General features: G+C 41.8%; 1 protein-coding gene across 1 annotated transcript in view; it reads right to left on the bottom strand.

The window, feature by feature from the left end:
- LOC117282988 (homeobox protein invected) overlaps nucleotides 1-15,131 on the bottom strand; it is a 60,818-nt gene that overhangs the window by 21,038 nt on the left and 24,649 nt on the right. Inside the window, exon 3 of the mRNA XM_033754942.1 lies at nucleotides 13,245-13,498. Coding sequence (XP_033610833.1) covers nucleotides 13,245-13,498 — 254 coding nt within the window. The remainder of the gene's footprint in view (nucleotides 1-13,244; nucleotides 13,499-15,131) is intronic.

Here is a 15,131-nt window from a genome sequence, read left to right as displayed (position 1 = left end):
CGTTCCCGCCTGAGGTGCTCTCTGTTGTTCTGCACCCCAACACTGCAGGGCATTGAACATTTTTGGCATGTCAGTAAATGTGTGGAATTTCAGTTGCAACATCGGGAAATCGTCTTTGTAGCTCGACATATATTTCTGGTGTAATCAGACTTTTCTACAATTTATGGTCAAATTAAATGTCCCTAATTATTCCGCTACTTATGTTTGTCTGCTCTGCTCCGAACAGTAGACCTACTGGATATTTTTATGCATATGGGGCCGGAAGTGCAGTGGAAATTTTCCGAACTATCGGGCCTACAGATATTCTCGTAATAATTTCTTTGAGAGTTTTCATACCTCATTGATCTGTGCCCTCAGATTTGTTGTTGTGTACGCCTGTCTCACTTCATATAGTCCTATATCATTTTTCATTCCAGTTCATTAAGTTTAAGCCATGTCATGAAGTATTTTAAATAAATATTGTAGGTCTTAGATCTAACCTGTATGTTATATTGTGTACCAGTCTCTCCCATGATGGGCTCAGCTCCATTTAAATTGGGTCTGTATCAAACCAATATTGCTCTAAATTAAATTCAACAACAAACGTTGACGTAGACAGTCAATAAAGAAATTAATTGAATTCTCTTATGGAGGTTCTGAAATATATGGACGGACGGACAGTGCACTATGTGAAAAGAACACGTAAGAACTTATAAATACGGAAAATGATTACAGTTTGGTCATTCTGGGGGCTACTCTAACACTTCACGCAGCTGTGTTCCAGGTTAGGGCAGGTTACCGTGCCTACGAAACCTTGTACCGTTGCGTTACAAGCTCATAACTACACACAAGCATTAAGAGCCCTCTCCACTGAGGTGCTGAAATATATGATTCCGAAGGATTACAACTACTCATACTACAATAAGGTAAAGTTGTCCCTGTGCTCAACGAATTAAGCACTACGCCATTAAGGCTTAAGGGGAAGTGGTTGTATAGATCCACATTTTCTTGACCTCGGCACTAGCTGGAGCTGAATGGTCAGCTTCAAGCCCCGGCCGCTTCACCCCCGGAGAAAGAGACCCTGGTACCCATTGGATAGGAGGTTGGGTGGCTCCCAGAGCCGGTCTGGACGATTTGGAAAAGACAAAATTCTTGACCCAACCGGGACTCGAACTCCGACCCCTCAGTCGTCCAGCCCGTAGCCAGTCGCTATACCGACTACGCTACCCCGGCTCCCCATACTACTAGTAGACCAGAAAATATTTGTGATATGTCATCATATTACAATGATTGGTCAGTTGCTATACTTGCGTCAAAACAGTTCGGGCAGCGGCCATGTTGCGCTTTTTTTAATAATATATTAATAAATGTTGCATTCCCTTTAGTGTAGTAAATAAATGACTTAGGCTGTTATTTCCATGGTGCAAGGTATTCTTTCAAGCGTTGCTAATTGATAGCTGGCCAGTTGATCTGTGGTTGTGTATAACCTCACAGAAGAAAAATGTTTCATTTCGCTCATTTCATGTGTGGTTTAGCTAACGTCGTTGTCAGTTGCTCGAGTTATATAGCGCCGAATCGTTGGATGGTGACGGCTAATGAACTGAGACTTATGTAAAAGGAAAGAAGCTATTGTGGCCTTGCTTGAGGTACTGTCCTGGCATTGCCTGAGGAAATTGAAGAAAACATAAAAAGGATCAATGTGAATAGCTTTTTTTTTTTTTTTTTTTAGATTCTTGGGATAGGGTAAGACTGAGTCCATTTGCTACGTCGGCCACTAACCGGCCTATTGTACCAGCCGCAGATGATAGATGTTGAGTGTAGAACAGTCGATGGAATGCGAATTGTATGGGAAACCGAAGTACTCGAAGAAAACCTGCCCCAGTGTCACTTTGTCCACCAAAAATCACACATGACCTGACCTGAGCTCGAACCCGGACCGCCGCGGTGGAAAGCCAGCGATTAACCTCCTGAGCTATGGCACGGCCAGTGAAGATAGTTCGCATTGTGGCCAAGGTTCGAACCGGGCATCTCCCAAATACACGACAAAGGCGTTATCGCTTTATTCGCCTTGCTCAATTTTATAAGTGTTTTAAGGCACAGTGATAGAGGATGTATTTAGGCATAACGGGGATAAAGTAGATGTAAGTGGGCAATTCAGCCCTGCATAACTAAAATATTCGAGATTTACAAAATGCACCTAATGGAATGTGTATAGTAAAATGGGGTCTACAGTGGGCTGGACATGCAGATCGGGTAGGAGATACGTAATTTTATGGGGAAGGGGGACTTTATGTAAAGCGACAACGAGGAAGACCGTGAAAGAGACGGTAGAAAAATATTAAGACGGAACATAGAAGAACAGGCTTTGAAGAATCAAGGCCCTGTTCAATAGGAGACCCTGGTATTGAAGAGCGAATATTATCTGCTTGGATGGGGGTGGGGTGGGGGGTATAACGACGCTGTCAGTATTTAGACTGTGCCACCTCCAGATATGCAAAGTATGCTCACAGTTGCTGTTCCTTCCACTGGGAAGGCATACAACTCTTTTTAAAAAGAGGTCTGCCTCTTATTGACGAGTCAGTGTTTAGGTCGAGTCTGAGAATCAACTGTTAGCTAGAATAGCCTAAAAGTAGCCTAGATTCGAACTAGAACACAAGTTAAGAGCATTTAAGATAAGAATTGGATACCGAAATCGATCCCCCCGCAATTCCCTCTCTCTTCCAATTCCAAATTGCAGTGTCCGCACTGGGGGTTCACTTGGCTAGCGGTTCTCTGCGGATTTCCAAATTAAGGGCGCGATCTTTCTTTCTCCTTCATATAGGCCCGTGTATTTTTTGTTACCAAAAAAAGTGAGTCGTCATTATTGGGGTCCTGTCACGAACAGTTGTGTATCCAGATAGCGCGTGAAAAAGCGGAGCGTTGTGTGTGCGAGAGAGAGAGAGAGAGAGAGATTGAGTCGCCGCCAATTCTGGTGTTGGTAAGCAGCTAGGAGCTCTAGGCTTTGTGTAATTGGAATCGATTTGGAGNTGTTGATACGAAAATATTCAGTCACCGAAATTGATATAATTATCATACAGATAATCACTAAAACAGACGCTCCCCATATCTTTCTGGGATGGAGGAAGGTTTGTGCCCCTCCCGCTTCGTTATATGCATTTTATTTCGAATCCATAGATTGCAGTGTTCGAGTGCACTATGTCGGGGAAGATGTTTTCATCTGAAAAAAGGTGAAGCTTAAAAGGGTAAAGCTGTCCCTGTAACAGGCCGTGAAAGCCCATGGGGTTGTGAGAGATTGAGGCTTCCACATTTTCTAGACAGTCGATTCACATATGGCGTTGAGGTTGTCAGCCTTACGCGCCGGCCGCCCTTCACACCCCAGGAATATTCCTGGTACTCGTTTCTGTTAGAGACTTAGTCGACCCCAGGGCCATAGGAAGGATTAGGTAAATTGAAAAAAAAAAATCCACCTCATCTGGATTCGATCCCGCGACCTTCCATCTTGTAGCATAGTACCTCAACCAACTACGCTACGCGTGCCTCCCATTTTATATACTGCATTGTGAAATACGTCTTTCTCCAAAACGTTTGTTGTAACTCACAAATTCACGAAACTGCAATTTATTGGCTGATATGTGAAAAGTTGCAGTTCTGATCTCCTTTAATTGTAACACACACCTAATCTGTACTAGTGACATTGAAACCGGACAAGTGTTACTGGCTTGGAAACTGATGTTCTTGAAGTTATTTGATATATTGACGAGATCTGCATTGCTAAAATTCACTCTGAACTGTCAGTCCCTTGAAGTATGCCGTCTTCTGGGATGTGGTGCCGTGTAGGTATTGTATAAACTGACGTTTCGAATGAACGTATCGCCTCCGTCTTCAGGGTAGAAAGAAAGAGTCCTCGAGCCGTGAACCAGCGTGAGCAGGTAGCTGCAGCCACATCCCAGAAGACGGAATTCTCCACAGTCATCTCCGTGGAAGCCAATCTTACGCAGTCAGTCCCTTAATCACGTTACATATTTGTCTTCGCTTCTGTTCTCATATCGTCCTATAGCCCTAATCTCAATTTTCTGCCCGATTCCCTTTCTCCATCAGTCACAGAAAAAAAAAAAAGAAATTTGACCGTGATTTTTGTATATATGACGGTATTCATTGTGCATGATGGAGTGAGGAAACCGAAAAAAGGAGATATGGGAGGGAGGGTTTGAGTTGATGTACGGGTGGATTAAACTCTCTTACCCTACACCTCCACCCCAGGGACCCTTCTACAGCCCATCAATTGCAGAAATTGGCTTTTCCTCTGCGCTGTGCCATTCCGTACCGCACCGCCCTCCATTTGGACCTATCAACAGCAGAAGCCGCCTGAATAATAAAAACCATGCCATGGCTCCTGCCTTCTCCGTGACGCGGGATGCGGAGGGTCGATATTAACCCTCCCCCATTTCCGTCTCACACCCTTATATAACGTCATATAGAGGGAGACTGGAGCAGAGGGCTAATTTTGAGCTGTGTAGTCATTAGATCCTGGAGGAATTCAACGTATAGGGGCTACAGTTGCAGAGTGAAGTATGGTCATAATTTATTAATGGAAATGTATTTCAGAGGGAGAAGACATTTGTCTCTTGTTACGTCTGATATTAATTGTCTATGGTAACTGCGGAACACAATAGTGTTGGGATTCCAACGTCTTTGTTCTTTGTTCAGCAACTCACCCATGAGTCTTTTGATGTTGACAAATTTGAGGCGCTGAAAAACTGCACACCCTCATTTTGCTTCGCGTATCTTCGAACAGTTGTATTGCCCCGCACGCAGTTTCCTCTGTCGCTAAAAAATGAAACAAAATCTACTGGTATGAAGTAATGCACCATGAAACCCATAAACGCAGACGGTTCCAGCTGACTGTCAGGCTTGTTTCATCATACAGAAGTTGCTACTTTGTCATGTAATGAAGAAATGCCGTGCTTTTGTGAGGCACATTGGTTTGTAAGCATATAAACAAAACTCCGCTATTGAACTCTATCCTGGACTATATGAATCCAGTCCATGTCCGCAAAAGTATTTCTCCCAAAACCTATTTATTATTATTTTTGTCGAGCATATTACTAGGTCTACCAAGTTGTCTCTTTCTTAGAAGCTTTACCAACTTGTAATATATATATTTAATATCATAATGCTCCTGCAGGATTATTTTCTTTGTCCTCTTGTCACGTACTTTTTCTTTTAAATTCGCTTAGTGCAACTGGGTCCACTCGGCACGACGGTCACTGATTGGCCTATTGTAACCTGCCCCGAGTGATTATGATGATGCAGAATTTGGTGGAATGAAGAGTGGCAGGGGAAACCGAAATACTCGAAGAAAACCCGTCCCAGCGCCACGTTGTCCACCACAAATCCCACTTGACCAGACCAGGGATCGAACCCGGGCCGCCGCGGTGAGAAGCCATCGACTAACCGCTTGAGCAATGGCACGTCCTATCACGTACATGCTTCTATTTGCAAACATCTCCCTTAGTGATCTATTCTGGATATTCTTAATCTATAGTTGTGAATGGGTGTTCTCTGTTTCTGAGTAAGTGTCCCCAAATGCGTGAACGAGACTAGAGAAATGCCTGGCTTATCCTTGCTTGTCGTTAGTTATTATGAATGTTGCTATCGTGAATCTATACATTTATTTGGGAGGGAAGATTCAGTAACTTGTACATGATATTAAATGTTAGAATTCCTTGCTTCTTTTTCTGTGCTTCACATTGTGCTGGATTGTTGTGGCAGAAATACGCATTAACATTTCTGGTGTCTTTCTTGATGATCATTTAATATGTATGGTTTACGAAGTGGTTAAGTGATTAGTGTGTTGGTTTATTGGGTTGCGAAATAAGTAGGTAAGTAGGTAAATATGTACATTAGGTAGGTTATAACTTAGTTTGTTCGCTGATTAATGGGCTAGTTTTAGCGTACTTAAGAAAGACAATAACTTGATTATAGTTAATTCTATGGATAATTAGCAGACAAGATTGTAAATGGGTTTGTTGATTAGTTAGTTTATTAATTATTTCGGTGTGTATGCATCTGATTAGTCAGTGAGTTAATTGGTACGGCTATACTTTTATAACCCATTGCATTACATTGTGAGCTTTTAATATATTTCCGTTTTTCACTAATGATGACCTCATTGCGTTCGAAACAGGTAGTGTTTAAGTAGGAGTACACACAAAACTCCGTGGTTTTAGTCAGCAAGCGAACTACACCGACCGAGTGAACGCCGCTTCTCGGCGAAGTTTCCCCCCCCCCTTGGCACTACAGACCCAGTGGGCCTAGGCCTACCTCCATGAACTTCTCCGTTCGTTTCGGTTTTTTTAGATCATACACATTCGGTAGGACTCCTTGGGTGGGTGAACAGCTCGTCGCAAGGCCTCTACTTGTACACAAACACAGAAAAACGCACACACACAAACTAAACATCCATGCCCTGGGTGGGATTCGAACCCACGATCCCGGTTTCCAAGCGAGCGAAGACAGTACATGCCTTAGACCGCTCGGCTTCCGTGACCGGCCTCGGCGAAGTTAGTGCTAACTTTAGCGGATAGAGGGTGTCGCGTGGTCAGCGCAACGAATCCCCACTGTCGTTAATTTCGGTTTTCTAGACCAGAGCCGTTATTATATTTAGATAGCTCCTCAATTATCCTCACGAGGCTGAGTGGACCCCGTTCCAGAGTCACTACCTCAGAAAATCTGGTAGCGCCGGAAATCGAACCCGCGACCTCTGGATTTGTAGCCAGGAACTCTGACCACTAGACCACAGAGGCGGTCGGGAGTACACACAAGAAGGTTTAAACATGAGTTTGTGTGACAGCTATTCTGAGGACCTTGAATGATGGACACAAATGAAGTGTAGTCGTTCACAAATAAAGAGTCAGCCTCTGGACGTGTTGGAAACCAACCGGATGTGCAAACTATAGAAGCACGTCTTATCAACTCGACTAGAGTGGTTGCACATATTGTCGGTGAATAATAATTACCACACAGTTCACCCCATTTCCTCTTGTAAGCCTTGACCTCCCACGGAGACCAGAATCCCCACCCTAACACCTCTTTATACCCTGCTAATGGGCGACTTACAGCGCACCCCACTTCCCATCGTCACATTGCTTCCCCGTTACCCCTCCTGCCATCAACAACGGGCGAGGCATTTATGTCTTATTGACAGTGAGGCTGCATAATCTGCTACAAATGTACGCCCAGTACTGGTCTGCAGTAAGGAGTTATTGTAAGTGGGTTGGCACGCGGTGTCCAAATGTTTCGTCACTACACTGCTTGTTTATGTCCATTTACGTGTTACAGAGCGCCATGAACATAAAACATAAAATAATCCGATTTTCAATTATTTATATCGAATTTTGAAAGAAATAAACCGGCTATTTTCTCGAAATATGCCTTCGAATATAACATTTTTTTCTTTTATATGTTCTGTTTTCTCTAGCTCAGGCAATAAAAAGTTAAAATTTTCTGATCATATTTTAAGCATCTCTTTGGTTATTGACACCCACTCAATACTCTCCCTCTTTCATGGAACATGCGACTAACGATACCATATTTTTTATCTTTCGTCTTCCCCTCTTCTACTGACGACAGAGAACGCTTTTCTTTAGAATACTCTGTCTTCAACAACCATTTCGGATACTGCGACCACCCGATTTCTGTATCACAAAATTATTTTGTGTGTGTGTGTTTCTCTGGTTTCTAAATCGTTATGTGGTCTTTCCTTCGTCATCTTCTGCATTGATTGGCCTCTTGAAATGTATGTCGATTCCTCTATCTTAATTGTAGATGCCATATGTTTCGTCTTATTTTTGGATTTTGTGTCAAAATTCTCTGCGCAGTTTCTTTCTCTTCCATTCGTAGAACGTAATATTCTCACTGTTATCTGGATTTTATAATTTCAATTGAAATAAGCAGTTTTCCCCTATTTTTAGTGGTTATTATTTGGTCTTACTTGGTGTAGCTCGCTACACGCCTCAAAAATTTAATTTCAGCATTTTTTTTTTTTGCTTCCTGTTTCTTTTTGTTATAGTCCAAATTTCAGACCCATAACTAAGTACAGTACAGCCATAGCTTTATAAAATTTTTGTGCTCTTTACATCTTAAGGAATTCGATCTTGTTACATATCGATCCAGCATGCATGTACATCACGCGACATAGAACACCTGATCATACAAAACTTTGATGCAACGCATGAAATTTAGATGTTAGAGATTTCCTTTAAATATTTCTAAATATGAAGAGCCGGTCACTGTAGCCGAGCAGTCTAAGGCATGAAATGTCTTCGTTCGCTAAGAAGCCGGGATTGTGAGTTCCAAACCCATGCAAGACATGAATGTTTGGTATGTGTATGTGTTTATTCTGTGTTTATGTTGTCCTCTCTTTAGGGAGATGTCTTGTGACGAGCTGATCACTCGTCCAAGGAGTCCTATCGTCTTTAAAATGATCATGAAACTGAAAAATCAGACGTCAGGGCCCAAGGGGGCTGTAGAGCGAATGAAAATAAAATGAACATTAATGAGATACCACAATAATAACTTCTGAAGCAGCAGTAGATTTCTGTTTGCATTCAGGACCCATCAAAGCAAATTAGGCGGCAAAGAGAGAACGTGGAAGTTATTTATGTCGTAATAGAGCACTTTACCCCTTTCCATCATTGTGTAACTTCGCACCACCTTATGTGTACATCTTAGCGCCTGCAAGATTTGTTGTATGCAATGCGCTCAACTACACTGTCAGAGAAGTTGCCGCCCGAGCATAAGGCGTCATTCCAAGATATTCTCACCGGTCTTTACTCCACTGCACAGGCTCTCACTTCCGGTTTACTCGATGACCACTGTGATCCATCTTAAGAAGAATGTAAAGTGTACTCGAATTTACAGCACACGTATTTCTTAGTTCATTCTTTGCTATTCTGCAGACCTCATTGGTTTTGTCGTTCAACTATTGTACGAGCAGATGCAAACCTTATCATCGACACGTAATAGTTTGGGACCTTAATGATGTGCGTCTCATTTTAAAGTAGGTTTCCTTCTTCTTGATAGAATGAATCGAACCCAGCATGTTCGAACGCTAGGGTAGCACACTAGCCATTAGTACACTAGTACATTATGTTTCGGCCTGACGGTAATGAGTAATGTATTGTTTCTCTTAGTCATATGAAGAGATATCTTAAACAGTACCAAAAACTTTGTATGTAATCTCTATCAAAGTTGCACATATGGCGACTTGTAAACTTCGACAAATTTAACTTGAACTGTAAAAGTAAAGCTATCCCCGTAACAGGCCGTGGAGGCCCATAGGGTTGTGAGATGTTGAGGTTCCCACATTTTCTAGACAATCGGCTCATAGATGGCGGCAAGGTTGTCAACCCTACGCCCCGGCCACCTTTTACCCCCAAGGACATTCCAGGAATATTCCTGGTACTATTTTTTTTAAAGGCTGAGTCGACTCCAGGGCCATATTGCGGTTGGAAGGATTAAGACAAGTGAAAAAAAATGCAGTGACTTCATCAGGACTTGAACCCACCATCGTCCGACTTGTAGCATGAATCAATAAATGTTGTAATTGCTAATTCATAGTTGAAGCCTTACAGACTAGAACATTTAAAATTAAGTATGTGCCCCACGTTCTTCTCAGAATTTTTAGTAATGCGTTCCTCTTATATACAAAATGGTGTAGTCCCTTGAAGTTTCCCTATCACATTTTGTCTGATAGATGTTTCTTTCATGTTTAGCACGTGTGCCGCACACTAGCTATATACTGGCGAAGGTATATGAACATATACATTTAATTTTTCCCTTATTTGTCTCTAGAAAAACATTTTCACAAGCTGCTAATGGAGTTCTGGTAATAATTTTTATGGAGTGGTGATTTCAGTTGCCTTCAAAGTTTATACGAAAGCGTGCATGCTCAGTTACTGTGAATGCAATATCCCATTCTGCCGTAGCTGCAGCTGCTGGCGCTACATATGTAACAAATAACTTTAATATTATGGAATATGATACGAATTACAATTAAAAATCGCGTGCTATTTTTGACTGTCTGCATATCGGTTCTTTAGAGCTCATCTAGTTAACCATGCGGCAGAAAGATTGTGACTGCCGTCAGTGCGGCTGACAGGACGGAGCAGCAGCACTAATGTTTATGACAGAAATAAAATAACGGTATTTGGAATTATCACACGAGATAGCATTGTAATGCTTCATCAATTCTGAACTGTTGAATGGGAAATTTGGCAACAAATTATTGTTTGGCGTCTTTTACAGACTTTTGTTTCACTGTGATGTAATGAAATTCAAAAGTCAATGTTATATAAATATTCAGATGTATTTATCTGTGGTCTGAAGTGTTATTCTCATTATTTCATTCTCTTATGCTCACTGCTTGTTTTTAAATGCTTATTAATTAACTACGTAAGAAATATTTAATTAACTAGGTACCCAGGTATATAAGTAAATAACGAATTAAATAACTAAGCTGCTAACTAAATTAACTTATTAGTTAGTTAAGTAATTAAACAACTGGATAAATTAGCTGACCTATTAACTAAGTCCATGACAGTTTCTAAGGTCATGTCGGCGACATACACGAATGAAGAGAAGTCAGAGATTTAACATTGTCAATGCGTAATTTCACGTTATCATAGCAACAATTTATCGATTGTTAACAGGTTGTATGAACCTAAGTTATGTAGTAGTCCTTGGACAATGGAACAGTCCGTTGTTTCAATGTATCGTATCTATTCTGTGAGTAGAGATATAATAGTTTGATTTATATATGTGAAATAAAAGTAAAGTTATCCTTGTGCTTAACTAATTAAGCATTACGGCATGAAGGCGCGTGGGAGAGTGGGAGTGGATGTATATATCCATATTTTCTTGACCTCGGCACTAGTTGGAAGTGCCGAGGTCAGCTAGTCAACTTCACGCCCTGGGCGCTTTACCCCCGGGAAAGAGCACCCTGTACCAATTGGATAGGAGGTTGTGTGTGCCCAAGTGCCGGTCTGGACGACTGGAGAAGAGAAAATTCTTGACAATACCGAGACTCGAACTCTGACCCCTCGAGCATCCAGCCCGTAGCCAGTCGCTATACCGACTGCGCTATCCCCGCTTCTCTGGATATGTGAAGATTAGTAATAAAATAGGGAGCCGGTATAGCGACTGGCTACGGGCTGGATGATCGAGGGGTCAGAGTTCGAGTCCCGGTAGAGTGAAGAATTTCTCTTCTCCAAGTCGTTCAGACCGGCTCTGGGGTCCACCAAACCTCCTACCAATTGGGTACAAGGGGCCTGAAGCTGACCACTCACCTCCAACAAGTGCCGAGGTGAAGAAAATGTGATCTATGCAACCACTCCCCAACACGCCTCCATGGCGTAATGCTTAATTAGTTAAGAACAGGGACAATTTTATCTCTTATTAATAAAATAGGCAGTTTACGATTCACTGTTTTTGCGTGTATTTCATGGGAGATGTCGTTAACCGTTGGCTTCGACGCGCAATTCAGTGATATATATGACTTGAAACGAATACTGGAAGAGCTAGGAGAAGTTAATAGTACGAAAATATATATGCAACAATTTATGAGACTTCCCTTTGAATTATCAACGGGGTTAGTAAAACTCTAAATAGTATGAGGCCAGTTTATTTGACCGTAGTTAAATTCAGAGTAATAAAGTGTAAGAAAGCAGCACACTCACAATATCAAATATAAAAAGGAACACTTAAAATATGCAAAACTTCCTTCGCAAGCAGAATTCATATGAAAATAAGAAAGACAATATGTACATTTTGAAGACGGAATCTGTAGGAAAAGACATGGATACCTTGGAGTAATTTAACATATACAAATCTGGTAAAGAAGGTTTACCCATAAACGAAGAGCGTACTAACCAAAACAACGCACTTCCTGAACGTACAGTAAACAAGAGATAAACACAAATAAGGAAGTGGCATTTAATACTTTATGAGTCATAAAATTGGCAATGATTTACAAACTACGGTCTAAGTTGTACTGAAGGTGGCCCAGAAACGCGCCCACTAGTTAGTCTCTAAATATATTTTTATTATAAGTGTGGACGGATATTACAATAAATGACCTTGGTAATACCCACGACGGACACGGAGCCAGTCGAATCATTCTCAGATGTAGGCCTGCATGTAACAGTCGTATATAAACGCAAGAGGATAAATGTACAAGCGTAAATAAGGAACACTGTAATTGCTCGCTGGGCTTACACTTTCAGCACTTGCATTAATTTAATGTAATTATACGTTCGTGGAGTCCATGCTATCGAGTTCATTTAATTACTTACGTATTTGCTTTAATTGCCTGTCATATTTCGAGGAAGGATCGCTAATTAATTCCTCTATTTGTGTAAAATATACGTAATATCAGAGTAACGTATTGTACTTTTTTTCCGCGGTTTGAATTAAATATGAAAATGTAACTAGTTGTAACTTCTGCTTACAGAACGAACAGGTGTTGTGTTGATTACATAACTAAACGCCCTGTCACAAGAGAACGCTCAGATGAATATACTGTATAATATTCATACCGTTGCGCATATAGATTTATTATTGCAGGAACAAGTTCTCGTAGGATGCAGAGGTCGAGTGCGAGGAGCTCCTTCGTTCTCGGGAGTTTCAGCGTTCATATTTTGGGCTAGAGACTGAGATTTTCCTCCGTCCCTCGAGGAAAATTCCTGAATAGTACCTCTAACGTAACCATGACTATTTCTTTCACATATTTGTCGGTTAATCTTTCACTAATCTTGTCATTGAAGCTACGTATTTTGAACTAGTGAGGGCTAGAGAAGACTGCATAATGAGTAGCTTCATACGTCGCCAAGTGTAATTAGAATGATCAAGTCAAGGAGGATGAGATGGACGAGGAATGTGTCACGCTTGTGAGAAAATTGGCATGAATACGAGCTTTTGGTAGAAAGACCTAGACGTAGAAGGGAGAATAATATTAAAACGGACCTTCGATAAATTAGATGGACTGGCCTTATCTGTCTTATGATAGGGACCAATGACGGGATCTTGTGAACACGGCAATGAACCTAGGGGTTTCTTTAGCAACTGTGCAACTGTTAGCTTCTCAAGGAGGATTGTGCTCCGTGAAGTTAGCATTCACGTACTTCCTACAAGTTAGTTGGTTTGTTTACAAGTTATCCAATACGTTGTTTATTATTCTGGAAATTATTTAGTAGAAGAGAACTTGCCTGAGAGTCCTTGAGACCCAGCTTTTCCGCCAGCTTCTTGCGGTCCGGCTTCGAGATGTACTTCTGTATCTGGAACCTCTTTTCTAGTCCTTTCCTCTGCAGGTCCGAGAACACGGCTCGGCGCATCATCCCCCTGCGTGGCTTCCCACGCGAACTGTTGGCCCACGGGAACGTCCCTGGAAGGGGGAAGACTGCAGTTGGTGCGCCGGAGCTGCCTCCGGGACCTACAGATCCTCCGGTGTTCGGTGTAGAAACTGGAACGGCAGACAGAAACTTTGCACATAACTTCTGAACTCGTCATCAGGCTTGAGAAATGTAGGGCCTGTAATGAATGTAATGCTGCAGGCGGGGCGAGGAGGGGAAGGCGAATCATTGAACAGAAACTACAATTTATTATAGAAGTACAAACTGAATAGTTAGTCATAGTGACTTCTCTAACACTGGGATCCTGGGTTCAAGTCCAATTTGAACAGGATGTGCGAGTTTTTATATCTTTTGTTGTCTTGTGTAAGTATGGAGAGGACTTGAGATGGGCCGTTCCTTCGTCTAAGGGTTCTTACCAATTACGTAATACACCGACGGATCCACACATAACTTCGAATGTAAACAAGAAGGTAAAGACGCAAAAGGGCGAATTACTGAACTAAGCAGCAAAGTTACTAGCTAGCTAACGGACTAACTATGGAAATGCAACCCAAAACTTCAACACTGCTATTACCAAAATCCATCACTGGAGTCGACCCTCATCCTATTTTTTCACACTGCAGTTCTCACAGTCTGGCTGAGAATTAAGTCTTTATATGCATGGTTTACGTTCTCGAACAGTTGCATTTCGATTAAATTTAGTACTGAGGCCGTGAACGAATTTCAGTGCATAATAACACATAGTATTCATAAAATCAAATTTCGAATTCATCGTATTCCTCAAAACCATCTTACCATACAAATGCATAATTATGACATGAAATATAGATGTAATTAAGGTCTATAGACTGTATGCAAAATATTTTCCCTATGGTAAACAGGGTTTTGTCGGTCACAGTAGCCGAGCGGTCTAAGAGGTCCCTCGCTCCTTCGGGAGCCGGGATCATGGGTTCGAATCCCACTCAAGGTATGGATGTCAGTGTTTGTGTGTGTATGTGTAAGTTTTACTGTATTTGTATACAGGTAGCGACCTTGCGACGAACTGATCACCCCCCTCCTAAGGAGTCCCACCGAATGCCTAAGATCTAGTAAACCTAGGTAAAACGGAGAGCTTCATGGAGGTAGGCGAAGGCCCAAATTGGGTCTGTATCGCCAAAAGAAAAAAAAACAGATAATTAATGAGGTATAGTGTAACGTAATTTCAGACCACAAATAGTGTAATTTGTTTTTGAACTTGATAACAGTGCGTGTTTCTGTGGTTGGTTGCTTCCCTGCTTGCTTGGTTAGTTGGCCAGCCAGTCAGTCTCTTAGTAGCTCAGTTATATAGTTTGTCAATTACTTAGTCATCCAGTTAATCAGATAATCATATGTTTAATAGGTTACTCCATCACCCGTTTATTTGTTTAGATAGTCGCCGGCTTCCCACCACGGCGGCCCATGGTCGAGCTCGGTTAAGGTAATGTAGGATTTGTGGTGGACAATATGGCACTGGAGTAAATTTTCTCCGAGTACTTCGGTTTCCCCTGCCAATTCTCGTTCCACAGACTGCACCACATTCATCCTCTATCATCCGGGGCTGGTACAATAGGCCGAACAGTGGCTGCAGTACCAAGTGGAGCTAGTCTCACCCCATGAGAGATATTCGATCAGTGTCAGCACGTTGCTTGATAGTTGCTCTGACCAGCAAACGATGATGATTATGATAATGATGATGAAGACTACGACGTTCACTAGACTTCGTGC

The sequence above is a fragment of the Cryptotermes secundus genome, unplaced genomic scaffold, assembly GCF_002891405.2.
Source record: "Cryptotermes secundus unplaced genomic scaffold, Csec_1.0 scaffold120, whole genome shotgun sequence".
In the NCBI taxonomy this organism is placed as follows: Eukaryota; Metazoa; Arthropoda; class Insecta; order Blattodea; family Kalotermitidae; genus Cryptotermes; species Cryptotermes secundus.
The sequence above is the reverse complement of the archived record's forward strand: the minus strand, read 5'-3'. Positions and strand labels throughout refer to the sequence as shown.